Genomic DNA, 17305 nt, shown 5'->3' on the forward strand with positions numbered 1-17305 from the left:
CTTAAAAATGATCAGCAGATTAACAATGATCATTCCACTAAAAAAGTTCTGGCTGGTGTTCAAGCTGGGCTTAATATGCTTGCTACATATGATGCAATGAGAAGCTGAATAAACTGTCAAGAAAAACAAACAGCATGAGGATATTCACAACTGCAAAAACAATCAATGAAGAGGCAATAGTTTAAAAATAACAGATCAGAGAATGGATTCATGTGGACACAACTACTTAACAGAACTAATTTGGCAACAGCATTGCTTCAAATAACCTAAGCCCAAACACGGCAGTTCCTGACCCACACCATACTGAAGTTTGAAAACCTAAATTCTGCAACTTGTTACATATCTGTAATGCTTCCAATTTCAGCAATCCCAGGCACAGCTACAGGTTGGGCAGAGAAGAGATTCAGAGCAGCCCAAGGAGAAGGACTTGGGGGTGTTGGTCAATGAGAAAATGAACATGAGCCAGCTTCAGTGTGTGCTTACAGCCCAGAAAGCAACCGTATCCTGGGCTGCATCAAAAGGAGCATGACCAGCAGGTCAAAGGAGGTGATCCTGCCCCTCTACTCTGTTCTTGTGAGACCTCACTTAGAGTATTGTGTGCAGTTCTGGTGTCCTCAACATAAAAAGGACATGGAACTGTTGGAACAAGTCCAGAGGAGGCCACAAGGATGATCAGGGGACTGGAGCACCTCACAAATGAAGACAGGCTGAGAAAGTTGGGGCTGTTCAGCCTGGAGAAGAGAAGGCTGCGTGGAGACCTCATAGCAGCCTTCCAGTATCTGAAGGGGGTCTACAGGGATGCTGGGGAGGGACTCTTCATTAGAGATTGTAGTGACAGCACAAGGGGTAACAGGTTGAAACTTAAACAGGGGAAGTTTAGATTGGATATAAGGAAGAAATTCTTTACTGTTAGGGTGCTGAGGCACTGGAATGGGTTGCCCAGGGAAGCTGTGAATGCTCCATCACTGGTGGTGTTCAAGGCCAGGTTGGATGAAGCCTTGGGTGACATGGTTTAGTGTGAGGTGTCCCTGCCCATGGCAGGGGGGTTGGAACTAGATGATCTTAAGGTCCTTTCCAACCCTAACTATTCTATGATTCTATAACCCCAAAAAAAACCAAAACCAGCCAAAACAAAACCAAACAAACAAACAAACCCAAAAAGCAAACAAACAAACAAACACCAAAACACCACGACAGATAGTATATTACTGGAGTATGCTTGTGAACTTTGGAAAACCATGTTCTATCAAGTTTAAGCTGAATCTAGAAAGAGTAGAGAATATTTTAGAAGAGTATTGTTAACATTAGTAAACTACATAGGAAGTTTCTTGCAAATCACTGCAGTAGACTGTGAAAGCTTGCTAAGTACAAATATTCAATGGCTTAGTTGGTAAGAAAAAATTTAGGTTTTTAACTATTAAGACATGACATTTAAGCAACTGAGGTTTTCAGAACAGCTTGTGCTTAAAGAAATAAAAAGAGGAAGGGGCCTATCTTTAGAAGCTTTTAGCATCTGAAATACAGCAAATCATTACCCAGCATGGTGAGAGTGGGCAGAAAAGAATATATAGAGAAAGCTCAATGGAGTGAAATCAAGGCCCATGGTGCACAGCAATAGAGAAGTTTACATTTGCAAATCCACTGCAGATTTGCCTAATGTTTTCAGCACATGGAAAGAAGGCTAGCCTGGCAGACAGCAACAATAAATCCATAAAGGAAAAAACACTCTGCCAGTGAAGGAACATAAAAGACTTAGTAGGCAGTAATACATAGGTGCTGCTTTTCCTCAACTGGAACAATTGTGAACTCAGATTTTAGTATTACCAGTTGACACAGGCCACATACTAAATATTCCGTGTTTTATTCATCTTTGGGAAGACAGCACAAGGAATAAATAAACCTGCCTGTAAGATTTCCACATGAATAGCCAGAATCCTAACAAAAGCCTCAATTGCATCTTTCCCCATCCAAAAGCTCTATCAACACTTGATACCATTCTTCAGACATCACAGAACAGCTCACTAAAACAGAAGTATCTAGTGGACACACCTGAAAATTATTCTAATTAAAATCCAGCTGACCATCAAGACAATATACATACATTTCTCAAACCCATATACTCATGCTGACTTTTCATTAGAGTGAGGAATTACAACAGAGAAACTCTTGTGAACAATGTTTCTGGGTCTCTGACATCACCTGGAACCCATCTTCCTTCCCATCACACCAGCAGAAGACAAAGGTATGTTTAAAAGACTCCATAATTATGGGTAGTGCTCCAAGTTTGTCTTTTACTTCAGGCAACTTCTAGAGCAACAGAAAAGACAAAATGGCTGTAGAAAAAAGAAAGTAAATACTCTAGTTTTTACCTGAGACAGAAGGGGACAGAAATAAGTAAAAGACAAAATAGGCTGATAAAGACAATTAAGTTTTCAAAACAGTAAGTAATTAACACAAGAGTTACAAATTCTGCAAACCAGGGTATATTTTAAATCAGGAAATCTCACCTAGTCAACAGCAGACAAGTGTAAAACAAGTAATTTTTACTACAGACACATTTAAACAGAAAGGGAGTAACCTGGTAAGAAACCAGAGTGGGGACAGAGCTAACGACATGTCTTCAAGCAAGAAAGACAAGCTTGAACTGGATGCAGTTTAACAGGAGAGCCAAGAAACAGATTTTTAAATGGATGATGTAGTTAAAGGAGTAGGTAAAATACGGATTACTTACATGGGAATAAGGAAGAGGAGGGGAAGTGCTACAGAACTCTAAGAAGTTGCAATAACCCTGCAGAGGTACAAGTCCTCTAACAGCGGGCTCTGTAAACTCTAAGGGAAAAGGGAAAGGTCTTCCACATATTAGGGAAAGCAGCAGCAAAGTGCAGGCACAGTTGGAATTTGAACAGTAAAACAAAACAGCAGAGATGCTGTCCCACTTCGGGAGAAGGCAGAAAGCCACAGGGAAGACTAACATCAGTAATGTCACAGCAAGCAAAACATAATAACTCGACATCCAAGAGTTTCCAAGGAATGAGAGTAATGCACTGTGATGTCTGAAAATGGCTCAGGTCTTAATCTCTGAGAAAGTGCTCTATGCCGTAAGATTTGTCACTTGGGGCAAGCTGTACCAGAGACAGATGCGCTGTGGAAGCAGGAAGGCTATGCGGTGTCCTGGCTGCCTCCCCACATGAAGTCATTGTCTCAGCCACTACAATCTTTTCCACTGTAATTGTCTTCAGCAGATGATTATTCCTCACCTAAAGTTATGAGTAAATGAAACCTCTTACAGGAGCTGAAAACCTGACGTAAATTTTGAAAAGGCTAGCACCATCAGCACTATCTGCATTGCAGTCATCTCAGCATTGTACAGAGGCATTTACACATCAACAGCACTGGCCGTCTGTTTCAATTAAGTGTCTTAAATTTAAGATGGCTCTCCTCAGCATGCGAGAAAGAAGTAGTCTATTTTCTGCACAAAAAAAATCTAAAAATGGAATATATAAGTATCCATTTACTAAGTGCTCAAATTTACGCTCATTTTGTGCTGGAAGATGTCCTTCAGATGAATTGCAGGACTCAAAAAACTGGATTAACAATGTCATAAATCATACACCTGCCAAAGTAACAGCATAAAAAGTGAGACTAAATATAATCTACTTCTTATTTGCATAGATACTGCCTGTATTTAACAATTTGTTATAATTCAAATATTAGCTGACACTTATTCAAATTTTAACGTAAATTACTGTATTGGTTATAATTTTCCTATAGTTAATTGTTCTGGAAACAACTTTTAAGCTTCTGCAATGCCCTCATTTCTGATTTAATTAGTTTTGTATTTGCATAAAGAAGAAACTTGCAAATTTATGCTTTTCAAATTTCCTGCCAGCTCTTCAGCGTTTCTCTCCAAACCAAACTGTAACAAATTCCCAGTTTACATTTTCATGTTATCAGCTAAATGCTGTGCAAACCAAGACCATTTCTAGGACCATCCTTTAAGTGCAGGATTTAGCACTAGTCAATGTTTCCTTTATGTGTACTGGAAAGAACAGTATTTCTCTCTAGGGTCTTTTTCTAAGACACAAAGTTAGTTTTCATATTTAATTTCAAACCCAATGTATTAAGAATCATAGAAAGACAGAATGGTCTGGGTTGGAAAGGGCCTTAAGAGCATCTAGTTTCAACCCACCCTGTTATGGGTATGGACATCTCACGCTAGGCCCATGTCACCCAACGCTCTGTCTAACCTGGCCTTGAACACAGCCAGGGATGGAGCATTTATCACTTTGTTGGTTTCAGCATTATAGGATGGTTCTTTGAGGTACAATTGCTGCACAACCTGGACCCCCAAATACACAGAGTAAATCTCCAGACACATCCCTGTAAGGATTTTAAAAGGATCCAAGAGGTATTCAGACAGCTTCAACTCTAAGAGAAGCAATTACAGTGTAAATCTTGGGAAGCACACTACTGAACTAAGAACTCTGATAATTCCGAAAGTAGATTAGCCAAATGCTTTGACAAAACAGTAATGGAAAGAAGACTGAACAGAAATCTGAACAACTATCATCATTCTGGAAAACCAGTGTGTATTTATACCAACAGAGCAATTTTGTTATGTAACACACACATGCACAAATTCCTCTAAAACAACAGAAATAACGCACAATGTTCCAAAAATAAGGAAACAATCTGCTCTTCCACGTTGAAATCCTCAGAATAATGAAAATACAAAAGATTTTACATTTGCATCTCTACTTACACTAGACGTTTTCCTTTTTTAATAATGAAGAGTACGTTAGAAAATAGCTGTTAAGAAAAAAGTAACGCAGAACTTGTTGTAACTGGTTCTGCTGGCCAAATATCAATGTCATCAGAACTAAAATTACATTTCTGTGTGTAAGAGCCTGAAATTCCAGATACCACAAAACAAACAAAAAGAAATATTCAAAGTTTCAGTCAGAATTCATGAGAAAACTAATCCACATTAGAGCTACTGCTTTGTACCATGTGCAGTTTATACTCTTGTGTCCTTTTAAGGGCACTTAGTAGATAACATTATCATAATGTTCACATTTTCCCTCAGAGTTTCCTCTTTTCTGACAGAATGATTTATAGTGAATTGTTGCAATCTGCCACACATTACACCCTTACCCAACAAGCATAACCTGAGCTGCACTAGGAATGTGGAAAGAGATCTCAGGAGCCACGAGGTATCCTGTGTTAGGAAAGCCAGAAGTGACACACATGCCTAAAGAAAGGGAATACGCAGTATAACTCAACACAGCTGAAACCAGGAACATACCCCTGCCAACAGTTTCACAAGGGCTCAGTTTAGCACTGGGACAGCATCAATACAACTGCAGTTCCACAGCTGGTCCTGCAAATCACAAGGCAGCCACGCATGGGATTGTGTCGACCTACTGATCACTTGCACAGCCCTGAGGTTTTCCATTTCCAGTTCTGATAGGACAAAACGGGAGATTAAAAATAAGGGGGGAGGAAGTGAACAGAGTGAGGCAAAAAGGGGTGCCGGGGGAAGACAAGAGGTACGCGATAAGGAAGAGAGACTTCCCATATCAGAGGCACTGTTGAAGAAAAGCCTTCTTACCCAGCTCCGCTCTTCCAAGGAAGCAACTGAGGAAAATCAGGAGGGAACAGCAACACCAGCCCACACCTTAATCAACATTTCTCACTCACAGTTTTGTGCTTGTGTCTTCTGGACAAAATTTAGAGATGGTGATCTTGCGACCTGCCGCATCTTTAACAGGTTTTCTACCATTTCTGTCTTCTCAGAGACCAGCTTGTACTTAAGATTTATTCCCTGCAAGCAAAACTCTTTTTTCAAGTTCAATCTTGCTTAATGAGCTACCTTTTATTATGGGAAGCTTCTTAATGCGTTGTTTGTTCTGTCAAGCCCAAGTAACTGCTGACATTCTAATCATGAGGCCCCTTGGAAATCTTCTTTTTAAAAAAAGAAAGAAAAAATGTTTTTTGCTTAAAAGCAAACTTTACGTTTTCCTGTAAAGCAATTACAGCACATTCAAACCATTTTAATATAAAAATAGCCTGCCCGTGTTTGAAATATTGCACAGGATAAACTACAGAAAATTGTCATCTTCAGATTTTAATCATTCCCCCTCTTAATTAAATCTGAATTTAATATATTCCTTTTTAGACATAAAGGAGCTAGCGATAGCAGCACCACCTTTCTTCACCAGTTCTTGCTAAGTCCTGAAACAGGAATTATCCATCTAAGAAGCACCTAAGAACAACTGATCTCCCTTTCTTAGCATGAAAGTTATATTTTATTGTCAGCATATATAAAAATCAATTTCTATGGTCCAGCTTGAATTTAGCACACCAGGTTCTTGCATATATTTTGCCAATTTTGTCAAGAACTCTGCCCTCCTCTTTTTCTCCTCCCTACAGGAGAAAGGGAACAGTTTTTAACCAACAAAGAACAAAATATACAAGAAGTTCTGTTGAACTGATTTAGTTATTCCAAGCAAAATGCAACTGTAAGCTCCTGCCATACACATGCATACTGCTGAATATTCAGAATAGCAACATTAAATAGTTATGCAGGACTTTGGTTAACACTACCAAACAAGAAAATATTTTAGTACTTTTTTTTGTATTCTTGATTCCTATTTGCCTAACGTCATTATATCTAAAAGATATTTGTTTAACTGAACTTGTCAGATTATGCTATAAAGAAAAAGTCAGTAACCATTTTGCTTCCTTAAAAGACTTGCTGTCTCTAAAAACTCTGCAACATGGAAGCGAGCAACATTTATTTCTCTACCTAAAATACAACAGGTTGGTTTTGCCCTCCCCCCTTTTTTTAATGTAAGAAATGGGTGTTAATTGCAGAGCAACATTGGAAGAGGGCAGTGGCCACCTCCTCAAAAGAAGCAGTTAAGCACTATCCGATTGTCACTTAGTTTCAATTATAATAGCTTATTTATGCTACTGCTAAGACTGGATGGGATATGCATTACTGCGTTTGGAATCAACAGCACTTATGCAACTGACTCATCTTGAATTCACAATATTACAAGTTTTTCACTCTCCCACACTGGATAGCTTTTTCTTTCTTAGCGGACAGGAAAAGTGTAATAGCATGCACGATTCCAGGGAAGTCTTGAGGTGAACAGCAGCCTTTTGTTGTGTGCATGCTTTCCATCAACATCCCTAGAAGATGAAATTCCAGTATTATAAAGGGCTACAGAAGGTTCTGATACTGGTTAGGCCAAAGGACTATGACAGCTCTTACAGATCCTAAACACTGTTTAGCTGCTTTGAATGTCGCTACTGAAAATGATCAGAACTCTCAGCTATGCAGAGCACCCATGTCTTGACCCCTATGTATTTGTGTCAGAAACAATCTGATTCTTCCTAAAGAGGAATCACCTTATGAAGAGTACCACAGCCCACCAGCATAACTTCATCTACACCACAGAAACAACAGTACTGCTCTGTAGGTGAGGCAGGGTTGGGTTTTGCATTATCTCATGTTTCCATGTGAGGAAAAAGGTGTAAATCCTCCTACTCAAAAAAAGTCCTCCTACTTAAAAATGGTTTTGAATTGTGTTTCTGAGGCAAACAAAAGCAATAACTGTTTGCTAAAATGCTGACAATCTGCTAACATCCCAGTAGAGGTGAAAACTGTCTTCTCTTGTCAAACATGACTAGGACACTAGGTCTCTACCTTTTCTCTTTGCCAAAGGAAAATTCATAAGGCTACCATACCCCTCTAGCAAACTAAAGCATTGAGAAATAGCAAATGCTCTTAGAAAAAGAGTCTTTTGCCATAGCAGGGTAACTTGGAAAAAAGACATGAGCACTTTTGTTCTTAATCTCTACTGATTAAGCTTATGAAAATAAAAACATTATAAGCATATTTTCAAAGACGTTTGCACAGACTTCCTTCTACACTATATGATATATGAAGGAAAAGTAACATTACAACATTAAGCAGGTGAAAAATTGCAAGCTACCTGGCTGATGCCAATGTAGCCTCTGTAAGATGGCACACAACAGTTTACTTGCATGCTTTGAGTACCATTCAAGGTTTAACCACTAACACTAATGTTAAATTTGCGGCTACTACAGGAACCAGAGATGGTAATATTTTCTTTCAACTTCTATGTCAAACACCAAATCTGTAAAAAGCAAAGATGATCGATTACTTAAGTGAGTTTTTTGCAATCCCATGCAGTATTTTCTACAATCAATATCCAGATCAGATTTCCTATGTTGTGCCATGAAAGAAACAAGAAATTTTTTATCTTACTCAGCACAAATTCTCTTGACCTGTAAATTTTGTCCAAATATGGAAAAGCTCCCATGAAACTCCAATTCCACATTTCAAGGACACCAAAAATGAGTTACAATGTGGCTCAAGGTCCCCAGGCAAAACTCCTGATTTAGGCAATTCCATAATTCACAGCCAGCCAAGAGACCATGGCCACCTTCAGTGACCTAGTTTTGGAGGAGTGACCTGCCTCTTGGTCATCTTCAAGATGAAGCAAAAACAATGTCCCCAGCAATCTTTAGAAAGCCAGAAATGAACAAGACACTTATCACACACTCCTCCAGAACAGGCTACCATTGATACTTCCTATTACATTTCCACAAAAATACCATACCAAATCTCTTACTCCTTATGCATAACAGAAAATACAATCCACTCCAAATACATGCAATTTATGATAATTCTGATCTCTAGAAAATTCATCTTCTCTACACAAAAGGCAAAGTTTCCTGAAGAAAGACCTTTTCCAGAACTCTGTTCAAGACCTTTATACCATCCCAGTCTCTGCCATTATATTAATGACTCTGCCAACATACAAACTTAGCTTCCCATTCTACAGAGATCACAAACCAATTACGATAAACAGTAGTCTCACTGCTTGCTTATGTTACTCAAAACTAATCACCAGAATATGACAACTAGAGCGGAATAAAACTCTTAATTCAGTTCTGTCTCTGTAAACCCAGTCAGAAACTGACATATGTTACCATTCTGAAAGAAAGTTCTGCACTGAAGATGAGCTCTGATATGACTGCAGGATGATAACTTTACATAGCTGGAGCTGCCAAGTTATCAATAGTTATCAAAGTCAGGCTGACTTAGTGAAGAAAGGAAGTCCACCTAATTTTACATACATCAAACAGGATTTAATACTCTCTATTTAAACTATTTAAAAACATGTGATAAATGGAGAGGATTAAAACACAAAATGCAGTTAAACAACAGGGATCCAAGAGTTCAGAAACTTCAGTCTCTTTTCACAACAGAAAGGTGAGGATTTGGTACTCACTGATGAGACTTTCCTTATGTGCAGAAGGCCACTGTGCAAATCAGGGAGTTGGGTGGCAGGCTCTGGTCATTGTGATCTTAAGGAATACGAGTGGAAAGGTGTGTGCTTGACCAAGCATCTAACATACTTTTGAGAAGGCTTCTACATCAGCTGCTTTTTACTAAATTTCTGTTGCATTAAATTTCCAGCTTATTTGTGCCTATAATCACCAAGTAAAAAACCAGAAAACAACAAAAAACATCAACAGAAAAAAAAAAGGCTACTAGATGTCAGCATTCTCCAAAGTTAGGCCAAAGGACAGTAGCCATGAGCAATGACTGTGATTGATCTCTAAATAGCTAACTCTGGTTTCTATAACCCTATGGTACCTTTGACCAGAAAGCCTGGCAGTGCTACAGAGATACAAATACGCAAATAAACGCAGGAATTTCTTTCAAGAAACACACAGAAAAGTGGTTATAGGAACTCTGCAGAACCGTTTTTGTTTGCATTCACAAATGACTATCCTGCAGCCTTACAAAACTAACCGACACCACTGCAGTTTATAACCATTGTCATAGTCATGCTCTGGATATGAAAGTGTTAATTAACAGCTTATTCTCTTATCCTATTCTTCAAACGTGCTACAGAAACATGACTAACATCACAAAACTCCTGTTCCAACTCCAGTTTTCCCCTCCCTCTGTTATTGTTGCAGCATGAGAGGCAGGGACTCCAGCTTTAGACACAATAAACAGAGATTACATTCCTTTATTAAGGTGTGCCAGAAACCTGAGATCTTTCAGCCAAAGAATTTTGTAACACATTCCCTCTAATTATTACGCAATATCACAGTCTTCCACAACAGGAGCAGTAATTACATGGTTAGAATCCAGCCCATTCACTAGGAAACTGTTACACAGCACTCTCAGAAGGAAGGATTCTTAATAAAACTGGACTGTTGAGTCAAAAGGACAAAACAATGAGAAGCTTGCATGATTAAGCTTTATCACAAAGCTAGTATTTATCACCTTTCCACACATGCAAATTTTTTACAAATTATCTTATAAGCCTAATAAGTACTCTTGTTTATTTGCCTTATGAAATTCTGCATGAAAAGACATGAAATTTAGTCATGTTTCTAGAAATCTGTATAATTTCCACTTCTCAACACTGTAGATACCTGTTCCTAATAACTGAATATATCTGAATACATAACTCACTTTAAAAATCTCCAAGGTTACACCGTTTTTCCAGTTGGAAAAACTCTGAATATATTTAGTATGTTTGAAATAAAGATATTTGCTTTAAATAAATACAAACCAAATTATTATAAAGTCAGGCACAAAGCATTCTAAAACTGTATTAATGTTTTTCAGCTTCTAAATTCTCCAATTTCATATTTTTTTCAGAGAACAAAGAAATGGAAAGAAAATATCTGTTAACACAAGCATCATGCTGCAGCTCTCTACGCAAGTGCACTAAAACATAAAACTTAAAACATGATATACCTGCACGGCACCTGGTAGAATGGATATCCCGGTAGAGGAAGAGAGTTTGAAAATCCAGACTGACTCGACATTGCCTTCAGGTATTGTATCCACTTAAATTGCTTCTATATTCCATATGTTAATTTCTTGCCAAAAAAATACGTGTGTGTGTATCCATCTGTACATCTGTTCAAAGCCAACTAGAAAGAAACCAAGTGCATTTTCGAAGGTCTTGAAGATTCTGCCTGCATTTCAAACTGCTTCCTCAGTAGTGAAATTCCTGAAAGCCAACACCCTCATGACATCACATACTACACAATCATAAACACGCAATTGTTTCAATAAGGCAAGGACAGCCTGCCGGTTCTGCCTCGACACAAAATCCTGCACTGCATTCCTCTCAATACCCCCATGCCTTTCAGGCTGGCGAAAGGCAGCGAGAGCTGCTGCCTTAAACAGCAGCCCTGCTCTGGCAGGCAGCCACAGCCAGCACAACTTATTGCCAATGCCGCAAATCCCTCCTATCAGCTAATGAAGAGCCAGACTGCAGGTGAAACACGGTTTTAGCCCGTGACAACAGTTTCCTTGAGAATACACAAGATCCACGACCTTGAACTTAATGACAAATCTTTTATGTATTTCAGTTAAATACACAATGCATACAACTGTTTTATAAGCAGCATCAGATTGGACTGCACATCACAGGAGTGTGAAAAATCATACTGAGTTTTCCACCACTAAAAAAACAAATCCTATAACGCTACAGTCTCAGCCATGGGAAAGCAGGAGGGAAGACTAGGAGATGGGATCTTAAACCACATTATTTAAGCTACTGAATATAGAAATAAAATTATGCACATGCATTCCCAGAGTATTTTACTACAGCTTAAATTAAAGAAATATCAAAAGCCAGATTTCTTTTGATATACAGTACAATGGTAAGTTATGTGAAAGTTTATTTGGGTATGCTTTTTTTAGTAGAGGAAAATACAGCTGGAAAGCAGGAAGACATGTGAGTAGCCACAGCATAGCCCAGCGGCATGACTAATGTCAAGTAGACCTGAATTATTATCTACCTAGAGTAATGCTCCTGGAATAAAGAAGGTGTAGAGTGCCCTCACAAGAACACATGCTTAGTACAAGAAAAACATTAAATGGAACAGATTTTTTAATGACTTCATTATCTTTGCTAGTTGCACAGGAAAACATTAGAATGTTGAATTTAACATTTAGCTCTATCCCACGACATACTATTTACTCTTGTTTTGTCTCTCAGTTTTGGAAAAAGACTGCATCAGTTTCATTTGGTTTGTCACAACTTTATAATCAACATCTCAGTTAGTAGAAAATGCGACAAAACTCTGTCACTATTCTAGGTACCATTTAAAGCCTGACTTGAAAGAATGGAAGCTTGTTCTTCTATCTGAAAAGTATCTTAAATTTAAAACTAAATCCAGTCTCAGTGAAACGTTTTGCTTTTTGTTCAAATAACTCAGCTGTTTCTACAGCATTTTAACAGCAATGTTTTACATTGCCTATCTGTCAAGTTGTAAAAAAAGGACAGTTAGTGAAATATGGTAACAACATTTCAAAGGGAGATGAAACTGCAGGGAAAATAATCACAAAAATCACCCAAACAATCACAGGCTACAGAATAAGGGCTTGGCCCATCAGTTGACTACCTACAACTTGGGGAATCACAGGCCAGTTTATACAAGAAATGCAACATACTCTTCAACACAGAATAACATGCAGATACCACAGGTCATTGCTTATGGTATCAATTTCTGCCTCTAAACATGCCAGGATAATACAAGGAGAGCACAGTTTGCCCAGAGAAGTAAGTTTTCTTTTATTAGCCCAACTGATGAGTCTGGAAAAACAAACAAGATTCTAGGAACACCAGTTTGCAGAATTTTTTATATCTCCCCTAGATGTAAAGAAAAAGCTTGAAGAGGCAATTTAAGCACAAATGATGTTGTGGTATCAGCTGAATTTTTACAGACTTGGAAAAGCAGCTTCTATTAGCAGAATCTTTCTTATGTCTAGTATGGAGCATTAATTCCAAAACCCACATCTCACAAAAACCATGCAAGTAACAGCAAAAATAGTTGTGTGCATGTGAGAGGAAAACTCTTATCAGGCCTGCTCAAGACACTTTTCCCTGTCACGTAACTGGGGATGCTAGGATAAGTACTGTTAGCTTTCACCCCCACTGCCACATCTTTTGAGGGCCATGTAAGTCATTTTGCTACACTGCAGTGGTTGGGTTTCCTGAGACATCCTGTGTGCACATTCTTAAAGCACTTACATTTCTACTCTGTGTATTTCCTCATTTTTTTATTTGGTAACTCCTTGACAATGATAACCATAGCATTAACACATTTATGCAGTGATTCTCAACTGAGAATAACTTTTCCCAGTCCCAACCAGGATTTAGGGTGTTTCCATTTGATACACCAGCTGGAAAGAACGTTCACATCAAATCAGCAGATTAAAGGATTATAAAACAGGAGTTTTAGAGGCTGCCTGTGGCTCACTATGCCATATTGCAAAAATCACTTAGTCCTTTAACGCCTAACTTATCCACATAATAAGGAAAACACTGGCTGGCAGCAAAGGAATAATGTGAGGTTATATTTCTTTCTTTCTTTTTTTGTAATTAAGTACTGAAATCCTCTGATTAAAAATTTATGAAGGGATAAAAGAGCCGTAGCATTGGAGGGAAAAGATGTGTGGGAATATTCAGAATAGAGCTTTCTTTTTGTCTCCTGCTCCCAGCTCTAGCACAACAGAAGCATTATTGCTCCGAAATGTCAATGTAAATGTAAAAGCCATTTAAATTTTAAAAGGTGGTGGGAAGTACACAGTTGTTGGATGGGTGGACAGCATTACACAGCATTTAAAGATAGGGATAAGCGAGATGACAAAAAGCTGAATTTAAGATGATCTTAACAGAAGCAGAACCCTTCATTGGAAAGCATCACACCAGTTTAGTGATCTGGAAACAGGAGGGAAAGTGTAGTGTAATAGGAAGAAAAACGGAAGAGAAAGATCTGATAAGGAGCAAAAAGAAGGCCTCTACACAACAATACCAAACATTTACCAAGTGTTCCTTTAATTTTTTCCACATGCAGGCTTAATTACAGTAAAGAACTACTTCTGGGATCCAGACCTACCTGTCAAACATCACCTCCAATAAAAGAGACAAATGGGTTTCATTCCAACTGCAGTCATGTTTGAATTTTACTTCTGTGTTTTAGTGCCAACAAACTTACTTTAAAGTAACTACATTAGTATTGTCAGGCATAGCGTGCCATGTAGTACTTACTACTTTGCTGGAACAAAATTAAACAAAGAAAGTAAGTTTAACGCTCAAATACTGTGTGTTCCAGAATTTACAGTGACCTTAATACTGAAGTAACTGACCTGTTATGCAATACTTAAAGGAGGTGTAACTGCACTTCAAAGAGCAAGGACAGGCTGAAAGCTCATGACCACTTTTAGGTATTTCAAACAAGTATCACCCTTGATGAACTAATGGAAAATTCGTTTAAACAGGCAGACTGAAGGAGAAACAGAAACTAACCTCATTACTGGAACCTAAATAAACTTCATCAAGTCTCAAAGTGAAAGCTGTCACACTAGACAGTTACGTGATGATATATCAAAATGAATATAAAATGTTTAGTATCCATAAAAACAGAGTAAGTGTCATGTAGAAATTATTTTAACATCAATACCATAAATCAATAATTTGCTTCCATAAAAAGTAAATTTGGTATTTTCCCTGCCTGCTAAGAAAAGATTAAGCTTTAAAACAGAAGGAAAAAGGAAAAAAATATTATAGGAAATACAGAGAAAATCATTACTTGGAGTTTGAAAATAACATTATTACTTACAAAGAACATATTACAAAGATATTTGATATAATGAGCAGTACTTTGAAGACACAATGGAAAGTCTTTTTTTCCTTTCAGCATGAAACACAAGAATAAGAATATATTCAATAACACCGAAGAATAACAGCAAATTTGAAACTGAAGAAGCTAAAGAGTAGCTACATATTTATGCAGGGAAGAACAAAACCAAGAAAAACCAAACACAAAGTGGTCATAAAAAAACACTGGAAGGAAAGAGGACTTAAAAACAACACCAGAACTTGAGAAAAAACATCTATGTGAGCAAACGATCTAACCTAGCTGCTGATGGTGCCTTTCAGTCTTTTCTGAGGCAGATGAGTGGGTTCACTGACAAAGCATAATCTCTGCTGCACTCCTAAACTGGTTAGTCAAACAACTGAGCTAAGACTTATTTTTTCAGCATAGTTTCCCATATTTTCTTTATTTTAGGTACAGACACATTTCTGCACCCAGAAGCTTAATCTTAACACTCCACATGTGAAAGCAAACCTGTTTCATTCCATGCTCCTCTTCAGAGACACAGAAATCACAGAGACATCACCAGCACTGGCTTAAAACTAGGTGTCCTCTAGACAGACACAGGCTTGTTCAGAATGATGTGTTCTCAACATCATTCCAGGAATCAGTCATCAAAAAGCACACAATAAAAAGCTAAATACTACTTGAAAAAGACATTGGATTTGGAAGAATTCCACAATGAGTACTTTATTTGGTAGATTTAAAGAAATAGTGTATCTGGATTGAGTTTTCCTGTCAGAGTCTGAAGCTAGATCTTAAAAATTCTTACACCTGAAGCAAAACCTGGAATTTACTTTAAGCATCTATGAATCCATAGTCGAGTTACGAGGACAGAGACATCTCCTTGCTACATAACTCCTTCCATTCTTACTTGGATTACAAAATAATATTTGTGATGTCTTTGTTCCAATCTGGAATAAAAAGGAAAAAATTATTGAATTCCCATCTAAAAAATATTATATTTTTAGCCCAAACATAAAATTGCTTTTAGCTACTTCACCTCTAGATAAGCTACAAGGATGCTCAGAAGTCCAGCACCAGGGTCCTGACTTGCAAGGCAATCTGACCAGCATTATCCTAAAGCCATTCCAGGTAGAGGCAGTTATGGTGCAGCCTGTAGAGCCTACCTTGACCTTACACATTTGAATTGTACATCATGTCAAAAATCACATCGTAAGTACTAAACACACATCACCACTAGTACTTGAAAGCACATCTTCTCAGCCTTTGTGTGAAAACTGAAGGTGGCAGATCTCCCTTCTCTCTTGCCTCTTCCACTCTTCCTGGAAACTGCCACTCCCCATTTATAAGTATAAGCTCCATCCTTTGTGTTCTCCTCTGAGTGCTCAAAAGACAGGATCCTTCTTCAGGATGGATGGGTAAATAAGCAATTGTGAGCAAAAACCTACAGCTCATAAACCAAAACAAACCATTTAGGGAGCCTGGAGCTCTAACAGACAAATTTCATTTGTATTTTGTAAGTACTTCACCTGTTCTACATCTTAGGTAGCTTTTACCACCAGATGTTTCAACAGTCAGCCAAGACAGCTCTCACAAATATTGCATAATAGCAAATATGGGAGTAAAGCATACCCTTAAATTGAGATTAATAAACTGGAAACTTGATCTAATGTCAGATAACCAGGGCACGTTTCTTTACTGTTTAGCAAGTGTTCAGGCAGAAGCTAAACAGCTCATCATTGTGGTCAAAGGTTCTCAACTGATTCATGTGTAACTGAAAGAGCTGGCATCCTGCCTGTCAGAGCTAACCCTGTCCTGTTGAACTAGAGCAGTGCATCCTCCTGCCTGCAAACCTAAAGTCACAATGACGCTGCTATGTATCCAGCTACTGTGTTTTCAACCAAGCCATTCTGTCCTACAGCAATCTGCAGAATGAGAAAGAAAAATTCTGGTCAACAATAAAACATCAGGATCTCTTCTGGGGCAGAAGGCGAATACCTGGGCTGTAAATTAACCTACTGCAAGTCATGAAACCTCATAGATATAAAGCCATTGACCATGACACAGACAGGAAAGGGGAAGTACCCTCCTTAAGACCTTGCCTCCTCTCTAACTGCAATTCCAGCTGAAACAATTAGCCATAAGTAACCTGCAGTTTGAAGCTAGGATTCACCTAAGCTCTACCAACAGTCAGAGGTACACAGATTTTAGAATCATAGAATAGTCAGGGTTGGAAAGGACCCCAAGATCATCTAGTTCCAACCCCCCTGCCATGGGCAGGGACACCTCACACTAAACCATGTCACCCAAGGCTCTGTCCAACCTGCCCTTGAACACTGCCAGGGATGATGCATTCACAACTTCCTTGGGCAACCCATTCCTGTGCCTCACCACCCACAGTAAAGAACTTCTTCCTTATATCCAATCTAAACCTCCCCTGTTTAAGTTTTAACCCATTACCCCTTGTCCTGTCACTACAGTCCCTAATGAAGAGGCCCTCCCCAGCATCCCTCTAGGCCCCCTTCAGATACTGGAAGGCTGCTATGAGGTCTCCACGCAGCCTTCTCTTCTCCAGGATGAACAGCCCCAACTTTCTCAGCCTGTC

General features: G+C 38.5%; 1 protein-coding gene across 6 annotated transcripts in view; it reads right to left on the reverse strand.

Moving 5' to 3' along the window:
* Positions 1-17305, reverse strand: part of PLEKHA7 (pleckstrin homology domain containing A7) — a 155977-nt gene that overhangs the window by 92723 nt on the left and 45949 nt on the right. For 2 of the 6 annotated variants that reach the window (XM_034062023.1, XM_031052683.1), the window contains exon 1: positions 5701-5803. The exons of 2 other annotated variants lie outside the window; for them this stretch is intronic. Coding sequence is in view for 1 of the 4 variants with exons in the window: in XM_031052681.2 (XP_030908541.1) it covers positions 10820-10890 (71 nt within the window). In the remaining 3 variants the exon portion in view is untranslated. Of the gene's footprint in view, positions 1-5611; positions 5804-10819; positions 11037-17305 lie in introns of those variants that run through there. 2 more of the 6 variants (XM_031052681.2, XM_031052682.1) reach the window with 2 other exon arrangements.

This window comes from Melopsittacus undulatus, chromosome 4 (assembly GCF_012275295.1).
Source record: "Melopsittacus undulatus isolate bMelUnd1 chromosome 4, bMelUnd1.mat.Z, whole genome shotgun sequence".
In the NCBI taxonomy this organism is placed as follows: domain Eukaryota; kingdom Metazoa; phylum Chordata; class Aves; order Psittaciformes; family Psittaculidae; genus Melopsittacus; species Melopsittacus undulatus.